General features: G+C 37.9%; 2 protein-coding genes across 3 annotated transcripts in view; one reads left to right on the top strand and one right to left on the bottom strand.

Moving 5' to 3' along the window:
- The window catches only part of kpna5 (karyopherin alpha 5 (importin alpha 6)), a 61777-nt gene extending 47659 nt beyond the window's left edge, over positions 1-14118 (top strand). For both annotated transcript variants that reach the window (XM_069886783.1, XM_069886781.1), the window contains exons 12-14: positions 4721-4848; positions 8476-8654; positions 10472-14118. In XM_069886783.1, coding sequence (XP_069742884.1) covers positions 4721-4848; positions 8476-8654; positions 10472-10659 — 495 coding nt within the window. In that variant the 3' untranslated portion in view covers positions 10660-14118. The remainder of the gene's footprint in view (positions 1-4720; positions 4849-8475; positions 8655-10471) is intronic.
- Positions 12021-17396, bottom strand: part of LOC138737354 (protein FAM162B-like) — a 67785-nt gene continuing 62409 nt past the window's right edge. The window contains exon 7 of the mRNA XM_069888105.1: positions 12021-15779. Coding sequence (XP_069744206.1) covers positions 15660-15779 — 120 coding nt within the window. The 3' untranslated portion in view covers positions 12021-15659. The remainder of the gene's footprint in view (positions 15780-17396) is intronic.

The raw sequence follows: 17396 nt of genomic DNA, 5'->3' as shown, positions 1-17396 counted from the left end.
TGTCACTTGGCATCCCTTACAGTATAAGAGAATGAGAGAAAGAGAAGAGAGGCCCTTTAGGGTCACTGAGTATCCGCGGATTCGCCTCCAGTGCTCCCACAGCCCCACAGACTCCTGTTCAATCCATCAGTAACCCAAGCTCCAGTTCCAAACCTCCATCTCGATCAGGAAGTCTTCAGCACCCAAGACCCTTTGGGAGCTGCTCTTGCACTCAGTACACTCTCGAATTCTGGCTTCAATAGCTGATTCCCATGAGTTAGTCTCCAGCAGCTCGTATGGGACCCTCAGCCACTGAGCTCCTCACTTGTGTGCTGCCATGCTAAGTGTCTTGAAGGGTCATTTCCTCTGGTTCTCCTCAATGGGGATTTTCTCTCTGTTTCTGGTGTCCTGCACTACTCTTGGAGTCTGCAACCCCTTGTGCCCACTGCCAAGCACAGGCCTTGACATCTTGGGCACAGACCTCTATGTTTGCAGGGTTTTATTTACAAACACCATCAGCTTCTTTAGCAGGCCACTATTAGGACCTGATAGTTGAACCTTTTGGAGCAGCTCTGTGTCTATTCTCCTGGGTTCCCCTCCTCTTCATTGAGACAAAAGGGATCTTTTGGCACTTGTTTTAATGTCTTGAAATCAAGGTGGGATCTTTAGCAGTTCAGTGTTTGAAACTGCTTAGAAGTATCAGCCACAGTTCTCACACTTGTGTGATTCTATTTTCTGATTGTAGGATTCTCATGTAGCCACAGTTAACATTAGCTTGCACCTCATTAGAATTGTGCAGCTGTGTCTTGCAAATTGCACTGTTCAAAGTAAAACTACTTTAACAATGTATCAAAAGAAAATTGTATAGTGCTTTATTTATTTTTATTTAGACATACAGCATGGTAACAGGCCTTTTTGACCCATGAGTCCATGCTGCCCAATTTGCATCCAATTAACCTACACCCCCGGAACGTTTCAAACGGTGGGAGGAAACTGGAGCCCTCAGGGAAACCCATGCAAACATGGGGAGAACATAACAACTCCTTACAGTGTGGGATTCAAATCCCTGACCTGATTGCTGGTGCTGTAAAGGCATTGCACTAACCACTTTGTCATTCTCTTGTCTGAAATTTTCTAAAATTTTCTAAATTTATCAAGTTTTGAAAATGATTCAGACAAAGTGAAGCACTTAAAGGTAGGAAATACCATTATAGATTGCCAGTTAATAGCCATCCCTGACCATTAAGGACATAGAACAATACAGCACAGTATAGGCCCTTTGGCCCTTAGTGTTGTGCTGACCCATATATTCCCAAAAAATGTATTAAATCCTCCCTACCCATAACCCTCTATTTTTTTCACCCATGTGTCTATCTTAAATGCCCCCAATGTTTCGGCCTCTACCACCAACCCCAGAAAACATTCCAGGCACCAACTTAAAACAAAACTTACCTTTGTGTCTCCCCTAAACTTCCCTCCCTTAATTTTGTACACATCCTCTGGTGTTTGCTGATCCTGCACTGGGAAACAGATGCTGGTTGTCCACTCTATCTATGCTTCTCCTAATTTTGTAGATCTCTGTCAAGTATCCTCTTATCCTTCTATGCTCCAAAAAGAAATGTCACAGCTCCACTAACCTCGCCTCATAAGACTTGTTTCCCAATCCAGGCAACATCCTAGGTAAATCTCCTTTGCACCCTCTCCATAGCTTCCATATTCTTCCTATATTCAGGTGGCCAGAACTGAACACAATACTCTGTGGTCTTACCAGAAATTTGTAGAGTTGCAACGTGACCTCTCTACTGAACTGAATCCCCCTATTAATGAATTCCAGCATGACCTTGAGGGATGTATAGATTTGGACCCCGAAGTTTCCTCTGTTCATCCACATTCTTAACTAACCTACCATTATTCCTGTACTCGGCCTTCTGATTTGTCCTTCCAAAATGCATCACTTCACACTTATCCAGATTGAACTCAATCTACCACTTCTATGCCCAATTCTGCATCCTGTCTCTATTCTCTTGTACCTACTGTTACGAGCCCAGAGGACTCCAAAACCCAGCAGCAATAGATATTCACCAAGACAAATGGTTACTTAAACAAAAGTTGCTTTTAATTATTTTTAAACATGAAAACAGAATCACACTTTAATATAACTAACCTAACAACCCCCTTCTAATTCTAAGCGCACATATATGTAATATGTGTGCAAGTCCAGAAAAATTCTTTGGTTCACAGTCCATTCTCACTTCTCATTCCTCCAAGTTCACTGGTTGCAGGCAATTCTTGTACTGTGCACAGAATTTAACATTTATAAAGTTCACCAGGCTTTGGTGCTTGAAAGGTAAATTGTTACCGGTCAGAAAGGTTCTTGTCGGTTTTCAGAGAGAGATTTGTTGTAGGCTGAACATCCACAACTGATTCCTTTTTAATCAGCCACTTGAATGTCTTGCCGAAGAAACTTGCCCCCTGAGGATTCTCCAGATGATTACCTCTTTCTTTCACATCACCACAGAGTTCTTTTTTGTTTCTCTTATTTCAAGTGAAATATTAGACAGCCAGTCCTCTCCTCTTGCATGAACCACAAGGGCATTGACCAGGCTGAACTAAGCACTCACAACCCATCTTGCAAATGGGGTTTTCCACAAGCTGGCCAGCTTGTCCTGTTCCAGTCCCTGATGCTGACTATAAAACTGTAATTCTCTCGCTCTCACACTACTCCTACTGTCTGCTTTCTTCCTGCAAGCCAGTTTTTCATCCACACAGCCAAGGTTCCGCTTATCCTGTACCTCAAGACTTTCTGGTACATGTACCACCCTATGCTCATCAACTTCTTTTGTTAACTCTTCAAAAACTCTGACTTGTGAGGCATGACCTTCCCTTCACAGAGCCTTGCTGAATATCCTTTAGTAGACATCTGCTTCTCCAAATGCTCATGGGTCCTATCCTTAAGAATCCTCTCCATTAGTTTGCACATCACTGGTGTAACACTTGCTAGTTTATAATTCGCAGGATTCTCCCTATTACCTTTTTAAACAAGGAGACTACATTTGCCATTCTCCTCTGTCCCCTCCCCTGCAGCCAAAGAGAATTTATAGATCATAGCTACTGCCCCAGCTATCTCTTCTCTCACTTCCCACAGGAGTCCGGGGTATATCGCATCCAAGCCTGGGATATATCACATCCAACCCAAGGGACTTGTCAATTTTGATGTTTTGAAGAAGATAAAATTCTGCTTCCATGATTTCCACATTCTTCAGCACACAGGCCTGTTCAATGTTGACCTCACTATGATCATGGTCCTTTACTATTGTGAATACTGATGCAAAGTATTCATTTAGGACCTCCACAACCTCCTCTGCCTCCAGGCACATGTTGCCTCCCTTATCCTTTAGCAGCCTCACCTTCATTCTTGTCATCCTTCTGTTCTTCACATATTCATAAAATACCTTGGTGTTCTCCTTAATCCTACTTGCCAAGGCCTTCTCTTTCCCCCTTTGAACTCTAAGTCCTTTCTTAAGCTCCTTTCTGGCTACCACATACTTTTCATGAACCCTTCCTGTTTCCTGCTTCCTATATCTAATGTATATTTTCCCCCTTCCTTTTGACTAGTCACCTGACCTATTTTGTCAGCCATGGTTCCCTTTTCCTACCTTCTTTTCCTTATCCTAGTGTGACAAACCAGTCTTGAACCCTGCACAAGTGGTCACTAAATTTCCTCCACACTACTTCTGTGCTTTGACCCTTAAAAATCTGTTTCCAATTTATTCTCACTAGTTCCTGCCTCGTCTCTTCATAATTAACCCTTTCCCAGTTTGACTTTTCCATAGCTATGTTGAAACCAAGGGATTTGTGGTCACTCTCACTAAAGTGCTCTCCCACTTAAAAAGTCTGCCACCTGAACAGGTTCATTCCCCAGAACCAGATCCAGTATGACTTCTCCTCTTGTCGGCCAGTCTTCATTACTGTGTCAAGAATCCTTCTTGTATGTACTTGACTAGTTCAGCTCCATCCATCCCTCTTGTAGTCAGGAAGTGCCAGTCAATATTAATAAATAGGGCTATTTGGAGACATATAGACTACTCCCAGCACAGTGATAGCTCCCTTCCTATTTCTGACTTCCACCCATAATGACTCAGTGGACATTCCCTCTGTAGCATTTTCACTTTTTATAGCCATGATACTATCCCTGACCAGTAATGGTACTCCCTCTCCTTTTCTACCTCCCATCCTTTTAGTTTTAAAACACCTAAACCCAGGTACCTGCATCAGCTAATCTTGCCTTTTCTCTAGCCAAATTTCAGTAATAGTTGCATCGTAGTTCCATGTACTGATCCATGCTCTAAGTCCATCCCCTTTATTCCTAATGCTCCTAACATTGAAATAATCACATTTCGAAACCTCTAACTGGCTACATTTGTTTTGTTCCCTTCCTGTCATTCCTCACCAACTCAGCACAAAGCTTCATGCTTTTGATATGAGAAAACTACTTTCTTGTCACTCCTGTTGAATGAGGAAAGTGTATGAATTGCAATGTTGAAAGGTCTTGTACTGTGGGGCAAATTTCCAAAGAAAGCTGAATATATTCCATGCATTCATTCTTTATTGTTAATAATTTCACAGTTCAGCCATAAGAGGGTGTGATGAGATTGTCAATTTTTTTTGTGTTGAGCAAACATGTTTTGTTAACTGTATATAATAAGCCCTGGTTTGATACTTTCTGTCTTGTACTTAACAGGCAGTAATAGATGCAAATATTTTCCCAGTGCTAATTGATGTTCTTCAAAAGGCTGAATTCCGCACTAGGAAGGAGGCTGCTTGGGCTATCACAAATGCAACGTCTGGTGGAACTCCAGAACAGATCAGGTAATTATAACCAATAAGAGGGAGCTTTAATGCATGTACCGTTTGTCAATAACTTTGTTTTTATTTTATTAATTTGGAAAATTGTACTTTTGCTATTTGTAACAATATTTGTTGCAATGTCTGTAAATTTGTGTTGAGTTGAATTAGGAGTCTATTGAGGACCAGGATTTTAGAAATCATGTAATGAGGAGCCAAATCAAAGATTATTGCTGAAAATAAACACTTAGGGTGTAGAAAGTTGCTCTTTCGAATAGATAAAAGAAAAATATGGTTGGGGATCTGCCAAGAATAGTAAGTTGTGAAGAGCAAATATTAAATGTCCATTTTGATGAAAAATAAATGAGATCTAAATGGTGTGATAAAGGGATCAGTATTTCTGCATATGATTCACAAGGTTGGTATAGAAGCTGAGAATTCTAGAAAGCTGGCAGTTGTATCTTGTGAGGTAAATGAAATACGGAGGTAGAGGATATACTTTAGTTCTGTGGCATTGGAGTATAATGTAATTGGTCTTACGGATGTTAATACAGATCACAAAGGGTTTACTGTGCTGATAACTCAAAAGTTCAGAATTTTTTTTACAGAAAGATTGGATGGTTTGGGCTTGCACCTGCTGGAATTTGAAACACCGAACTTGTGTGATCTTGACAAGATGGTAGTGGCAAGGATGGCTGCTCTTATGGAAGTATCTAGATCAAAGGATCCATTTAAAAATAAGGGGTTGCCTACTTAAAATAAAGATGAGGCGGCTAAGTTCCTTCCAAGATTTGGTTGTATTTGGAACTCTTTCTGGATGAGTAATGAAAATAGGATCTTTACCTATTTACATCAAGTTCTCAGAGAAACAGCAACAAATCCATGTGGAAGTGCCAGCATTTCTTTCAGGTTTTTTGTTAATATTTTGATGTTGATGGTTCTGCTAGGATTCCATCGACTCAAACAAAGTTTGAACTTATTGCAGTTCCTTAGCATTTAAATTTTTGAATGTTAAGAACACGTGGGTTTGGCATAGTCTTGCTATTGAGAATGGTGCTAGGTTTATGCATATTTGATCTTGGGAGTGCAATTTATTTTCATGGGTTCTTGTTATGATTGCCATTAATGGCAAAATTTTGGACAGTGGAACACATTAGTTTCCAAAATATCACCCTGTGAGGGAGGCAACAAAAAAAAAATTATAGGTCAGTTAGCCTGATGTTAGTGGTTGGGAAAATGTTGGAGTCGATTATCAAGGATCAGGTTGCAGAGTCCATGGAGTCAAATGTCAAGGTTGGCCAAAGCCATCATGGTTTCCTTGAGTGAAAATCTTGCTTGACAAACCCATTGAAATTCTTTGAAGAAGTGATAACCAGACTAGATAAAGGTGATGCAGTGGATGTTATATATTTGGATTTTCAGAAGGCCTTTGACAAGATGCCGCATATGAGGTTATTTAACAAGAGCCCATGGTATAACAGGAAACATACTAATGTGGGTAGAGTCGTGGTTCTCAGCCTTTGTCTTTTCACTCGCACACCACTTTATTACTTATGCCATCGTGCTTTATGATTAATAAGGGATTGCTTAAGGTGATATGTGAGTGGGAAGGGAAGATTGAGAATCACTGCTCTAGACCCAATTGTTACTGAAATATTTTGCTTGAGAAAAATTGTCATTGGCCCATTTCCTTTGGAATTATGAAAGCTTGCACATAATGAGTTATTTAGGTACTTAGTACCTAAACAGTAGTTTTCAAACTTTTTCTATCCACCCACATACCATCTTAAGCAACCCCTTACTAATTACAGACCACTTTAGCTATAGGGAATGCTTAAAGTGGTATGTGAGTGGAAAGAAAAAGGTTGAAAACCACTGAGGTAGAGCATTGGTTAATCAGCAGGAAGCAGTGGTATACAGGGATTACCTTATTTTCACTTATAACATGCACGTGCATATAATAGTTGGCTGCTAGTTGTTGGCAGTGTCCACAGGGGTTGGTGTTGAGGCTGCTTCTTTTTGCTGTACATTAATGATTTAGATTATGGAATGAATAGCTTTTTGGCCAAGTTTACAGATGCTACGAAGGTAGGTAAACTAGCAGGTAGTGTTGAGGAAATTGGGAGGCTGGAGAACGACTTAGACAGATTAGGAGAATGGGCAGAGAAGTGGCAAATGAAGCACAGTGTTGGAAAGTATAGAGTCATGCAGTTTAAAGAAAGAATAAATGGGAAGATTATTTTCTAAATGGGAAGAAAATTGAAAATTCCCAGATGAGACCTGGGAGTCCTTGAATAGTGTAGCCTTGAGGTAAACTTGCACGTTGAGTCAGTTGTAAAAAAGGCAAATGCAAAACTGGCATTAATTTCAAAAGGAAAAAGAATACAAGAGCATTTTTTGAGCATTGGTGAGACCTCACTTGGGGTATTGTGAACAGTTTTGGGTACCCCATTTAAGAGGAGGCTCACAAGGATGATTCAGGAAATGAAAGGATGATCATATGAGGAATGTTGTAATGGGTCTTGGAATGTAAGAGTACTAGCTGGGGAATCTCATTGAAACATTTTGAATGTTGAAATCCATGGGCAGAGTAGATGTAAAAATGTTTCCCATGGTGGGTGAGTCGAAGACAAGAGGGCACAAGGGTGGCTATTTGGAAAAGCTGCAAAGGAGTTACTTTAGCCAGAAGGTGATAAATCTGGAATTGGTTGCCACAGGCAGTTGTGGAGGCTAGATCATTTAAGGGAGAGATTGATACGTTCCAAATCAGCCAGACATCAAAGGTTATGGTTAGAAGGCCAGGCAGTGGGGCTGAGAGGGAAAAATGGATCAGCCCATGATTAAATGGCAGGGCAGACTCTATGGGCTCGATATCCTATTTCTGTTCCTATATCTTGTGGTTACTTTGGATATCAGTTTTTTTTCCTGTTTTTGTGGTATCAAGCTCATTGACAAAATTACACACATCAAATAATATGTCTTCTTGCAAAGAAATTTCTTTTCATTTTTTTGTTAATCAAAAATTGTCTTTGTGTTCTCAAGAGAAAATTTAAAATCTATGTTTTAGGACTGAACTTCGAGCTTTTCAATGTGAATGTTATAAGTATAGGTACACGATCCTTTCTCCGGACATCTAAAATCTGGAAAGCTCCAAAATCCGGCAAGTGGAGACCAGTTGTCAGGGGGACCGATGGCCAGGCAACTGAAAGGGGGTGAGGGTGGATACAATTTGGGTGAGCTTTCTGAAATCGGGAAAAATCCAAAATTCGCAACACACTGTCCCCCAAGGGTTCCGGATAAAGGATTGTGTACCTGTAGTTACATTTGCATTTACATATGTTTACTTAGTAAATATTGAACTTTGGATTGGGGTATTAACTCAAATTACATTCTAAATTATTAAATTGACATAATTGAACACTAAGAAATTTAAATTTCTGTGGCTTGCTTCACAACTTCTCAAAGCATTTTGCAGCTAATAAAACTACTTTGGAAGTATGGGTATATTTGTGAAATAATAGTTGAATTCTGGAAAGAAACATCATTATCATTCAAGCAATGAACGTAATATTTGCTAAAATTGAGGATATACAGATTTGTTTGTATGATTGATAAAGGCAATTATTAACTTGAATCTTTCTTTCCTCAAAGGTATTTAGTAGAATTGGGCTGTATCAAACCTTTGTGTGACTTGCTTACAGTCATGGACTCTAAAATTGTCCAGGTTGCTTTGAATGGACTAGAAAATATCCTACGGTTAGGAGAACAAGAAGCCAAGCAGAATGGAACTGGTATCAATCCATACTGTGCCCTTATTGAAGAAGCCTATGGTGAGAAAATTGAATTCTTGCCTCACTTAAACTATATCCTTAACAGTTTAATGTTTTAAATGTTCGCTGAATTTTTCTAAACTATCTGATTTTCAATCGCAGACCAATTTTTAAAGGTTCTTCCAGATAGGGGGAGGGAAAGAGCATTATTAGAATGGAAGTATTGCCATTTGCAAATTAATGAAGGGTTTAACTTTCAAACAAAAATCACCAGATGTTTATCCTTCATTTACTCTATTTCAGGAACAGTTATTATGCTGCAATATTCTTCATGAAATCATAACTGAGCTACCTCACCAGATTGACAATGTATATTCAATATAACCATTTTGTGACCAAAGGGAACTCCTCGTAATATAAAGCTACTGCCATTGCAGAGCAATATAAACTGATGAAATCTTGTTATGATTCACTTGTGTAACACTTAAATATGTTTTCCAATGTGATTAAAACTAAAATTGTATTGCAAAAATACTTAGTCGTTTTTAGGAAAAATACTCTTTTGGTCAGCATTTTTGATAGCTTCTTGAATGCTTGTTCAAAATTTGCTTTCATCTGAGGTTTGTCCTTTGCCAATGTGAACATTTTCCTTGCACTTAATTGCTGCCATCCCAAATAAACTTAGTACAGGTTGAGTACCCCTTATCTGAAATGCTTGGGACCAGAAGTTTTTGAGATTTTGGAACAATCAAACTAAGCAGCACTGAAGGATCAGCAGAATACCTGTATCAGTGATTAAACAGCAACAACAAACAACAGCAGAATTTTTGATCACCAGCATGATGCCACAAGTGGAAAATAAACCTGAAATAATGTTTACCTATCAAATAAAACTCAATCTCTGCTTACTAAAGACCACCTCCCTGCTGCAACTGCTGGTCCCCGACACCTCCCCAGTGCCAGTATGGTCTCTACTCCTGCCTGGGAACCCGATGCAACTTCTTCAACACGGACAGCACTGCACCTGATGTCAAGAATGGGGTCGCTAACTCCAGCTGCAGTCGATGCTGAAGACTTAGACCCAGCTCCATTTGACACTCCCAGCCAAAAGCAAAGTTTTTTTTTTACTTTTATTGTAATCAAACTAGTGCCAACAGAGCATCATAGCCGCACGTGGGAAAGTCGGATGATTTTTTTTTCCACTTGCGACAACGTGTTGCCGCTTATATATATTTTTTAAAATCGGTTTTTGTATCTTTCAGTTTTTAGTTCTTCAGATAAGAGGTACTTCACCTGAACTATTTAATTTTTGGAAAAATAATTAGGCCATGACAAATAATCATATTTCAGTTGAGTGTACAACATTCTGTTTGCTGACCCAGGTCAACAAATCCTGAATGGTTATTTGCAGTTTTGAATTTTATTTGTTTGAATGTAACAGGACAATTATATTGCCTGTGGCAAAGTCTTGCCCCAGATTTAAAGAAGGAAATGGTTTTACAATTTTAGATGTATTTAAAGGCTGTTAACATTGAAATCATCTTTACAAATGTTCAACGCTCTTAATAATTTTCAAGCCAAAATTACTGAAGTGAAATGATCTCCAGAAACTTGCCTTCCCCTTGTTTTTCCAATCTTTTGTTCTTCAATACCCATTGAAATTGACAAGTTTTCAAATGTCTAGAGTTATCCCATCTGTAAGGGCTGCAGCCACTGTCTGACAAGCCAGCAACTGATAAATCAGGCCTTTTTTATCGTACTACGACTTGGTTTAAAAATTGCTTGTAATAGCCAATGAGATCTGGATCATGAAGTTGTGTAGATTATTTGGAAACAAAAGTGTTATTTGTATATGACATTGCGATCTTTAATTCCAGGTCTGGACAAAATTGAATTTCTTCAAAGTCATGAAAACCAGGAGATTTATCAGAAGGCCTTTGATTTGATTGAGCATTATTTTGGTATAGAGGAGGAGGACTCAAGTATTGCACCACAGGTGGATGAGAATCAACAACAGTTCATTTTCCAGCAACAAGAGGCTCCAATGGAAGGTTTCCAGTTGTAAATGCATGATTGCTAAAATTGTTTGATGCTACCATTGCACCATATTCATAACTACAAAATCCACAGAGCCAAAATTAAGAAGCTGTTGTAGTTTAGTTTAAAATTAGGAACACTTTTGAGAGAGCAAAAATGTGAGACAGCTTGTGCACTTTTCTATTTGCAGTTTAAGGTGTAATTTAAACTGCGGCTGTTGATTTTCATGTTGCATATTTAATGTTCATTTGGGTATCTTGAGTCATGGATCTGAATTGTGCATCTGAATTGCTCTAACAAAAGATGGTGGAGTAGCAGATACATTGATATTTAAGATGAAATTACAGCTATCCAAATAGAACTATTTCATTTAACTGTTTACAGCCCTAATTTAAGCAGAATACTTATTTATTCTTGTTTCTAGAGCCTCAAAAAACTTACAGGGTGTGGTTTCCTTTGTGTTGAATAATGGAATTATTATAGACTCAAACTATTTGAGACTATTTGACCAAACTTTTTTCTGAAGCCCTGAAGATATTTTGCTCTCACACTTACAAAATGGTTTGAGCAAATTGAACTTGTCACAGCAACTTTCAACACTAGAGTCTGAGTTTATAGGTACCCCCCTGCTGATAAATCTACCTCTTTAAATTAGGACACAATTGTTTAAAAGTTATTGACTTAAAATATTTGATAACTGCACAAGTTAATGTGAATGAAAACCGTAATTATCAGCATTTGCTAGTCTATATTTCAATATGAAAACCTGTAAATTTATTTATAACTTTCTAGAAAAAAATAATAATTGCACTCTGGACAGGTGACTTTGAATCGTAACACTGCTGACTATACATCATGTTGATAATTTCATAAGGTGTGTTTAGAATTTTCTAGTAGGTTCACCCAACACAAAATACGTAATCAGAAGCAATATGCAAACTTTATTCCTCTCTTTTTGCCCTTCCAGTCTTTCCCCACCCTCTTGCATTTTCCATCTCCTTGCCTCCAGGAAAAAAAATTAAACAGAAGAGTGATGTCATTTTCCAATTTGTAAAATTAGTTTATTGCCTAAGTATTAAGAGTTTTTGAATAACCAAATAAGTGCTGTTTACTGATTAATAATGCATGAAGTCGGATTTCAAGACTGAGCTGTTTGGTCTCCTAGATTCACTTTATTTTTCCTTTTGCATAGCACTAGTATTGGTCCTTTGGGGTGATATTTCAATATGCTCTATAAAGTTCATTTAATAAGCTAGTTCAAAATGGTGCAAAAAAACTTGTTTCATCACTAAGTAGGTACCTAATAAAGTTTTGAAATAATGCTGATTAGGAAATCAAAGGCATGTCACCACATTAATGTTGAAGTAGGAAAAATGGTGGCAAAAGTGATCCTTTCAAATCTTTTATTTGAATTCTGCAATTTAAAATCACAGCCACAGTTTCAGATGCTATTTCTTCAGTGTCGCAACAGTATTAACATTTTCTTTGTATCAACTATTTAGGACCTGCAGTGGACAACCTTTGGTGTGAAGAATGTTGTATAGTGATTTTGATTTTTTTTTTTTGTAAAGTATATTTTGAATTTTGCTCTTGCAGGTTCAATGTAAATATGCAAATGTCACTACTTTCATGTTTCCTACCTTCTAAAATCCATTATTTAAAATGGGAGACTAATTGTTTAATAATTCAGATGACAGTTTTGGTTAAATCTTAAGTTCATAATTGAGTTTTGTCCTGGACTCTTGATTTTGATTTAAAAGTTCTTTCTATGTATGCTATTGCTTATCAGAATTCAAAGTTTTACTGTTGCACCATGTTAGACCAAACATAGGAAGGAATAGCTAAGTGATTGCTGATAATATTAGCAGATAAGTGCTTAACATATTGGTGGGACACCCTGTTTTGCTGTCTTAAAGGAAGCCCATATGTCATAAATGTGTTATTGGTTATTTACAAATGTTGCCAACAGTAATTCTAAAGAGAAAGGGAACTGATTACTCAGCTGTATCGTTTGGAAGATCAAAACATGCCAAATTTGCATTATAATTAAATGCAACTGCCATACAGTGGCAAGTGTAAAGAAATAATTGGGAAAAACTTTTAAAATACTCCATTGCTAAAATATATAGTTATTTCAATACAGACACTTCACTAATTATAAGTCCTGCAAGTATCTTGATTTCCTTTCATTATTATTTTTAACTACAGCTGATGCTTTTCAATGAAAAAGTATAATTTGTACTCCATGCTATTGACGGGCTGAGGGGATTTTTAATAAAGTGCAGTTTAGCTGAATGCTTGAATTCAGCTATATACTTGAAACTTGTAGACCAACAATCCAAAATTGTAGTACAGGAAGTGTTTGTACATTGTTTTATGCATAGCTATTATAGTTGCAGGTCACCAATGCTCCACGCGTAAAGTTGATTAGATGTGCCACTGCTTTGGAAAGATTACTCAATTTCATTTGCACAATGTTTAACATGACCAAATATTACCTTAATATCTTTAACAGTATTACATTGAATTTATTTTGTCCCTTAGAGTTGATATTTAATGTTAGACTTCAAGAAACTAATGTGACAGATAAAATTATGTATATTAAAAATTCTATAAAGGGACACTTTCTATTTTGTTTTAACTGAAATAGTCTCCTTTTGCCTCAAATTTCCCTGGCAAATTCATAGAATGGTTTTGCTTAGCTGCCCAATAGTTAACCCTGCTATAGAATAGACAAGTCACAATACAAATGCTGATTTGACAATAGCCTACAATTTGCAGCCTTGTGTTGCCTTTCTTTGCTACATTAGCCATGTCTCAAAATCATGGAGTTCAAGTTTGTATTAGCTACCTTGCAGTAATAAGTTGTGTTATACAAAATATGAACCTGAAAACTAATACTGTATCGGGTGTATCGGCAGAAGTTTTGAAGAGCTTCATTTATTAAACAATGACAGTGCATCTATGCCACCAGTAGTTGCATAAATCACAAGTTTCTAAAGATCTGTTCTCTAACATGTCTGCATCATTAAAGCTAATGCTTTTGTGTGTATATTTTTTTTTACAATGACCAGAACTGTACAATTTGACATGAGTATATTCATTATTTTGGATCTATTTTCTTTCTGTTGGAATTACTATTTCTACTGTTGCTGGCAACAGCCCTCGAATCAACAGCCTGAAATCCTTTCCCTTACATTACTCTCCCTATTCCACTTCAATTTGAATGTGAGATTTGTGCGGGAGTAAAAGTTAGAAACATCAATTTAAATTGGCATGGGTAAATATGCAAATGAGCTCCCAACTGTTTTGTGCATTTTATATATGTGCAAAGAATGTTGCATTTTTTCCTTCCACTTTTGGACTGGGGAATAGTTTTCTAGTGAATATTTTGCAAGCATATACAAGCTAATTGATTACTCGGTTACATTGAAGTGTATTGGTTTTGGAAATATCTGGAAAGCAAAAATAAAATCCATTCACATGACTGATTTGGTTTTTCAAGTCAATATTTTGAATTGAAATGATCAAGTTTGTCTATTTTTGTGTTCTCTTAGCAGTTTAATCTTTATAAACAATTTGACTGCAGCATCCAAAGAAAAACTTAAGGGGCTGAATGTATTCAGTTGGCATGGAAAAGCCAAAAGATTTATTGCATTGGAATGGTTTCTAATTTGAGATGCAAGCACCAATTCTAATGTGTACTATTTTGGGGAAAAAAATTATTTTATTAAATTTGCATTATTGTCTGCATGTCTACCTTTAATGAATTTTTAGGCTATCAATCGCTTTGACATTAAGTTAAATGCAATGTTTATACAACTGGATAGCAAACTTTTTGAATTTGGAAATATCATTGTTCCTTAAGTGGTGCCAATGGATATTTAATTCAGTCAAACAGCATCAGCATTATTATCTCCTAAATGACTCTGTATGGCACTCCTTTACTAAGGGGCTATGTACTCGTAAAGCATATAATGACAAGTCCTCATGGTTCTGTGCTCGAGCTGAGAAAGCAGGCTTGCATCATTTAATTGCGATCCAATGATGCTTGTTTTTCCATGTCATACTCAATTGATCTTACCATTATTTTCTTAGATTTTTTTCAACTAAAGAATTATAACTTTTAACTTCTAAGAATTGTTCTATTTTCATGTTTAAAGATAAATTTATGGGTAGCATATTAGAGAAAGATTATTTTAGAGATTTGCAAGTGTTAACATTCAGTAAATAAAAAATAGTGCCATTTGTGGAAGGAAAAATGATAAAATATCAAATTAAAATAATCTGTCCCTGTGGATTAGGAATTTTTGAGATAATGCCACAGTGTAGTTAAATACACTGTGACAATAGGAACAAAGGGATCTCTGAATACGGATACATAATTCCCTGAAAGTGGTGTCACAGGTAGATAAGGGTTGTAAAGAAAGCTTTTGTCATTTTGGCCTTCATAAATCAAAGTATTGAGTACAGGAGTTGGGATGTTATGGTGAGGTTGTATAAGGTATTGGTGTGGCCAAATTTGGAGTATTGGTTGCCAAATTACAGGAAGGATATCAGTAAGATTGAAAGGTGTAGAGAAGATTTACTAGGATGTTGCCAGGTCTTCATGAATTGAGTTACAGGGAAAGATTAAACAGGTTAGGACTTTATTCCTTGGAGAGTTGATGTAAGTAGGCTCTTAATTTAGATTAGGAGAGATAAATATAAGAAGACATGGCTTTAGGGTGAAAGGGGAAAGGTTTAGGGGGAACTTTTTCACTCAGTCGTGGGAGTGCGGAACAAGCTCCCATCTGACATAAATGCGGGCTCACTCTTAGTTTTAAGAATTGGAATAATACATGGATGGGAAAGGTCTGGAAGGTCAGTGGGACTAGCGGAATGATGTTTTGGCACAGACTAGAAGAGCTAAATAGCCTGTTTTCTGTCCTGTGGTCTATGACTATAATATGTAGACCTTTGCCATTTTCTACCTTGCATGGAATTGAGAAAGACTATGTGTTCGTTATACAGCTTCTTTTAACAAGGTTATCGAGATTTCGCAGCAGAAATTCCCATTGCAGCTTCCTGCTCACGCAGAGCTTCTTCTTTCCATTTTGCCTTTTTTGCTCTATTCCAGCTGGCAAGTGATTCATGACGTTCAGCGGCCTGTGAAGTGCAGAGGATACAGAGTGAACAAACAAAACAATTTACTGGAGGAAAAACTGCACTTGCTGGAAATCTGCAGCTCAAAAGTGAAATGCTGGAGATTGTGCAACAGATCAAATAGCATCAATGGAGAAATTCAACTTTTTATGCCAAGGATCCATCATCTGAAGTGGAATACTGAAAATAAGAGGACAGACAGATTGCATTATCACCAATGTTGTTGAGGTAGCAATTGCTCAAATAAAAAATAGAATTGAGCAAAAATAATAGATCGGTGGAGAGAAACTGGTCTAATTTACTTAATTGTTTTTACAATGGTCATTGTGCGAATCTTTAAACCGAGCATAAATTTTCTGAAATTTGTATTTTTATGAGGATAGCAGTTCATATTGCTGTATAGTGGATGCTAGAGGAATGGAAAGAGTTGTTGAGCTGGAGGAAGTGAGACACAGACTGGAATGTCCAATCTCCCTGATGTGGAGGACGCCACATTGGATGCAGTAAATGACCCCTACACTTGGAAGGACTCTTTAGCACACTAATGGTGGTGAGGGAGGAAGTGTGGGCGCAAGTGGAGCATTTCTTGCAATCATAGGGGTAGGTACCAAGCGAGCAATTAGTGGGAGGGGACAACGAAGTCCCGAAGGAATTGTTCTGGCTAAAGAAGGGTCTGGTGATATGGTCCTGTAGGTGGCAGAAATTGTAGACTATGGATGCTGATAGGGTGATAGGTGATAAAGAGGAATCCTGCCTTGCATTTTGGGGTGAAAGGGACCAGGCCAGATTTGAGGGAAGTCAAGGAGATGAGGGAAAAGGCTGAGGTAATGGCAGAAGAGGTGGCATGATTTTTTTTTGATGAAGGATGTCTGATGTGCTGGAATGGAAGACCTTGTCCCGGGAGCAGATGCAATGGAGACTGAATAACTGGGAAAGGAATAGAATCCTTAAAGGAGACAAGGTGGGAAGAGGTGCAGTCAAGGTAACTGGAAGTTAAACAAGTTTTTCCAGAGATGTCTATAGTTTGTTTACTGAGATGGAAACAGATCAATAAAGAGGGCAGCGTTCTCAGAGAAGGACCAAGTGAATTTGAAATCTGGATCAAAGCAGCAAAGTGGATAGATTTGATGAGCACATCATGGTTGCAGGAAGCAGTGCCAATGTGGTTGTCAGTGAAGCAGTGGAAGAGTTGAGCCTTGCCTGTGTAGCTTTGTAGCATGGATAGCTCCACATAGCCCCAAAAAAAGGCATTATAACTGGGACACATGTGGGTACTCGTGGCTACACTTGACTTGGAGAAAGTGAGATGAACTGAAAGAAATTGTTCAGGTGTTTTTAATCCAAATATCTGCCTGATTTTTGACACTGCAGAAGAAGGGCTGAGGCCCAAAATGCCTTTTGCTGTATGTAGAACTCGAGTATCTGTCCCATCACAGCAATTTTGCCCTTCAAGGCAAAAGAAAATACAATCACTATGACTGAAGTGGCATTATCAAGATTGATGGAATGGAGAATATAACTTGTATGAAGCAATGTAGAGGAAGATTCTATCTAAGCATTTTATCCATTGGTGGTTAGGAGTAGTAGGAGAAGCCAGGTAGTTTTTTTTTGGAATGGGCA

This window comes from Narcine bancroftii, chromosome 6, assembly GCF_036971445.1.
Source record: "Narcine bancroftii isolate sNarBan1 chromosome 6, sNarBan1.hap1, whole genome shotgun sequence".
NCBI classification, from domain to species: Eukaryota; Metazoa; Chordata; class Chondrichthyes; order Torpediniformes; family Narcinidae; genus Narcine; species Narcine bancroftii.
The sequence above is the reverse complement of the archived record's forward strand: the minus strand, read 5'-3'. Positions and strand labels throughout refer to the sequence as shown.